The sequence below is a fragment of the Thunnus albacares genome, chromosome 4 (genome assembly GCF_914725855.1).
Source record: "Thunnus albacares chromosome 4, fThuAlb1.1, whole genome shotgun sequence".
NCBI classification, from domain to species: domain Eukaryota; kingdom Metazoa; phylum Chordata; class Actinopteri; order Scombriformes; family Scombridae; genus Thunnus; species Thunnus albacares.
This window is the reverse complement of record NC_058109.1, coordinates 552,081-557,080: the sequence shown is the minus strand read 5'-3', so window position 1 is coordinate 557,080 and position 5,000 is coordinate 552,081. Positions and strand designations below refer to the sequence as shown.

Here is a 5,000-nt window from a genome sequence, read left to right as displayed (position 1 = left end):
TAGCAATACTCCAATAAAAATACTCCGTTACAAGTAAAAACACACAAATACAGAAGCATCGCAGCAGAATGTCCCCACGTTAGTGTTTTATTTACCTTTTCATTGGAATATTAATAGTGATCAATATTCTGCTGACAGCAGCATTTTAATGTTGTCATGGTAACGCTAATTTTAACAACTTATGCTGTTGAATAGTTTAATCTTTAACAGTGTGTATATTATGAACTGATGATCTTCTATAACAAGACCAGATCTCATCCCAGAATAAACATGAACCCGGTATAAGACTCCAGGCCGACCAGTCACCAGTAACCAGTCACCAGTAACCAGTCACCAGTAATCCGTAACCAGTCACCAGTAACTAGTCACCAGTGACCAGTAACCAGTGACCAGTAACCAGTCACCAGTAACCAGTAACCAGGAGAGGAAACCGTGGAGACAGTCTAGTGGTTGATTCCTGTTCCTGCAGACAGCAGCTAACAGCTGATGTTACTGCAGATCATGTGATCAGCTGTTCTGTGTTTCTGTCTCAGGCTCTGAAGTACGAGTGTTACCTGGACAGCTCTCTGGTCCGCTTCCTGTTACGCAGAGCCGTCGGAGACGTTCGCATCGCTCACTACCTCTTCTGGTGAGCTGCAGCCTGACGCTCAGTAAACAGCACACACACAAGAAGACACGAGTAGTAAAGTACTGCAGTAAAAGTACACAAGTATTATGAGCTTGATGTAGTTAAAGTATTGCAGTAAAAGTACATAAGTATTATGAGCTTGATGTAGTTAAAGTATTGCAGTAAAAGTACATAAGTATTATGAGCTTGATGTAGTTAAAGTATTGCAGTAAAAGTACATAAGTATTATGAGCTTGATGTAGTTAAAGTATTGCAGTAAAAGTACATAAGTATTATGAGCTTGATGTAGTTAAAGTATTGCAGTAAAAGTACATAAGTATTATGAGCTTGATGTAGTTAAAGTATTGCAGTAAAAGTAGTGGTTTGGTCCCTCTGACTGATATATTATTATATATGACATCATTAGATTATTAATAGTGAAGCATCAGTGTTAGAGCAGCATGTTACTGTTGTAGCTGCTGGAGGTGGAGCTAGTTTACACTACTTTATATACAGTTAGCTAGTTTAGTCCAGTGGTTCCCAACCTAGGGGTCGGGCCCCTCCAAAGGGTCAGCAGATAAATCTGAGGGGTCGGGCTTTTGCACTTTACTTCCTGTTAGATGAAGTGTCTCGCTGTGAACGTTGATGTCGTTAGTGTCAAACTCTGATGTTGGAAATCTCCAGTTAATCATCAATAAATGATGTCATACTGTGATGGATCCGCACTGCGGTTAAAGGGACACTTGTGTGTGGTTGCTGTGTGTCAGGCTGCTGAAGGACAACCTGCAGGACAGCCAGTTCAGCGCTCGCTATCAGCACCTGCTCGCCGCTCTGCTCTGCTGCGTCGGTCGAGGTCTCCGTGACGAGTTCGACCGTCAGTGCTGGCTCGTCTCCGTCCTCGCCAAGGTGGCGCAGAAAGTCCGAGACGCCACGCCGTCCAGCAGACAGGTGGGAGGGACACACCTGGACAGTTAACTCGTCAAATCAATCCAGGATTCATGGAAAACCTGGAAAACCTGGAAAACCATCATTTTAAATATATATATATAAAATGAACTGGCCCAAATGCGTGGAGTTGATTATTGATTAGATTTGAAAGCTCTGATCATCTTTATAAACTGTGATGTCACTATGATCAGACTTATTGATCCCCCGGAGAAGTTTGCTCGTTACAGCAGTTCATCAAAAATGAAATCATTAACTGCATTAACGAAAAAATTATCTGGTAAAAATATACAAACGTATTTGTGTTTGAACATTTAGAAGAATATTTCAGACAGTTCAGTGTCAGTCCAGCAGAGGGCAGCACCCGCTTCCATTTACCTCCCATGTTAATTAAACACTGATTAATAAATCAGACGTCACAGCAGTATAATAATAATAATAATAATAATAATAATAATAATAATAATAATAATAATAATGACTTTAATGTATACAGCAGTTTTCACAGCAGCTCAAACTGCTTTACATCAAATTATATTTCTGTTAAAAAATATTAATAACATTGAAACAAGTGAATAAAACATTTCATGTTTCATGTGCTCTTATTGTAGTAACATGAAGAGTCGTATGTAATAACTGCCATGGATGTGTGTGTGTGTGTGTGTGTGTATGTGTGTGTGTGTGTGTGTGTGTGTGTGTGTGACAGTCTGTCCTCAGAGACGGTCTGGAGGAGATGAAGCAGTTCTTCTCTGTGAACAGCAGCTGTAGACTTCCTCTGAACCCGGCCCTGCTGGTCCGAGGAATCAACATCCAGGTAAGAACACACACACACACACCTACACACACACACACACACACCTACACACACACACACACACACACACCTACACACACACACACACACACACACACACCTACACACACACACACCTACACACACACACACACACACACACACACCTACACACACACACACACACACCTACACACACACACACACACACACACACACACACCTACACACACACACACACCTACACACACACACACACACCTACACACACACACACACACACCTACACACACACACACCTACACACACACACACACACCTACACACACACACACACACACACCTACACACACACACACACACACCTACACACACACACACCTACACACACACACACACACCTACACACACACACACACACACCTACACACACACACACACACACCTACACACACACACACACACACACACACACACACACACCTACACACACACACACACCTACACACACACACACACACACCTACACACACACACACACACACCTACACACACACCTACACACACACACACACACACACCTACACACACACACACACACACCTACACACACACACACACACACACACCTACACACACACACACCTACACACACACACACACACCTACACACACACACACACACACCTACACACACACACACACACACCTACACACACACACACCTACACACACACACACACACCTACACACACACACACACACACCTACACACACACACACACACACACACACACACCTACACACACACACACACACACACACACACACACACACACACACACCTACACACACACACACACACCTACACACACACACACACCTACACACACACACACACACCTACACACACACACACACACACACACACACACACCTACACACACACACACACACACACACACACACCTACACACACACACACCTACACACACACACACACACACACACACACACACACACACACACACACACACCTACACACACACACACACACACACACACACACACACCTACACACACACACACACACACACACACACCTACACACACACACACACACACCTACGCACACACACACACACACAGGGAGCTGATGATGTCACTGATGATGTCATGTGAGTCAGCGTTAGTTGGCTAATGTAAGAGCTTCTGCTGCATCGATCTTTATCCTTTTTTTTGTTTGTTCGTTTGTTCAGATAAAATAAATAATATTATAATAAAATAAACATCTGCTTTCTGCTTCTATGTGAGTCGTCATCTTCACCGGCTGCATTTTTTTTGTAAATAATGACATTTTATTTGCACAAACATAAAACTGCATGAAGTCCAGATAATACAGCATTTAAAACGATGTGAGAGGAGCCGGAGGCTGACGCAGCTGACCCCCCTGAGACAAACAAACAAACAAACAACAACAAAGAAACTAAGCCAACATAATTTAGAAACAACAAGAAGCCCACAAAATGACCAGAAAGCAATCAGTGGACAACAGATAAATATGTGTAAGTTCTTCTTCTCTGTGATTTTTAGTCGTGTTCCTTCTTCAACTCCAACGCTGTTCCTCTCAAACTGTCCTTCCAAAACCTCGACCCTCTGGGAGACAACGTCAACGTCATCTTCAAGGTCAGATGTTTGTTTTTTCATCTCCAGCCTGAATCTGCACAGTCATGACGTGATGTTCAGTAGATGATGATGATGATGATGAAACACTGTTGACCTCTGACCTCTGGCTGACGTCTCTGTCTCCGTTCCAGTCGGGGGACGACCTGCGGCAGGACATGCTGACTCTGCAGATCATCCGCATCATGAACAAGATCTGGATCCAGGAGGGTCTGGACATGAGGATGGTCATCTTCAAATGTTTCTCCACCGGCAGAGGACGAGGTGAGGACAGAGGCCCCGCCCCCCCCTGCTGCAGGAGAGATGACATCACGCTCACCTTTACCTCCAGCAGGGGGCGGGGCTTCTTTAAAGCAGTTTTACTCTGCTGATCGTTACATATTCTAACTTATCATTTTAATTACAGGTCATTGATATTCATAACAGAGCCTCACAGATGCTGATACACACAAATATTTGATTGTAAAAGACCTGATAATAACAAATCAGCTGATATTGACGTCTTTATCATAAACAAACCATCCAAGGATCCGTTCTCAAACCTGCAGTAATTATAATAAAGATGATCTGTCCTCTGGTCTTCATCAGATGTGGAGTCGAGTTTCTGTCCAATATTCACTCTCCTTTATCTGATTCCACATTTGGCTCAGCAGGACGTTGTGTGTATGATGATGATTGACAGGTGTGTTGTTGTCACCTGTTCTCAGGTATGGTGGAGATGATTCCACAGGCCGACACTCTGAGGAAGATCCAGGTGGAGCACGGAGTCACCGGCTCCTTCAAAGACCGACCGCTGGCTGACTGGCTGCAGAAACACAACCCCACTGACGAGCAGTACGACAAGGTACACACACCTGTACACACACCTGTACACACACCTGTACACACACCTACACACCTACACACCTACACACCTACACACACCTACACACACCTGTACACCTGTACACACACCTATACACCTACACACAC

General features: G+C 43.9%; 2 protein-coding genes across 3 annotated transcripts in view; one reads left to right on the top strand and one right to left on the bottom strand.

Moving 5' to 3' along the window:
- LOC122981346 (nuclear factor 7, ovary-like) overlaps window positions 1-5,000 on the bottom strand; it is a 504,535-nt gene that overhangs the window by 441,593 nt on the left and 57,942 nt on the right. The window lies entirely within an intron of this gene.
- The window catches only part of pik3c2b (phosphatidylinositol-4-phosphate 3-kinase, catalytic subunit type 2 beta), a 56,448-nt gene that overhangs the window by 32,230 nt on the left and 19,218 nt on the right, over window positions 1-5,000 (top strand). For both annotated transcript variants that reach the window (XM_044350019.1, XM_044350018.1), the window contains exons 18-23: window positions 534-628; window positions 1,375-1,555; window positions 2,259-2,366; window positions 3,939-4,031; window positions 4,163-4,292; window positions 4,736-4,872. In XM_044350019.1, coding sequence (XP_044205954.1) covers window positions 534-628; window positions 1,375-1,555; window positions 2,259-2,366; window positions 3,939-4,031; window positions 4,163-4,292; window positions 4,736-4,872 — 744 coding nt within the window. The remainder of the gene's footprint in view (window positions 1-533; window positions 629-1,374; window positions 1,556-2,258; window positions 2,367-3,938; window positions 4,032-4,162; window positions 4,293-4,735; window positions 4,873-5,000) is intronic.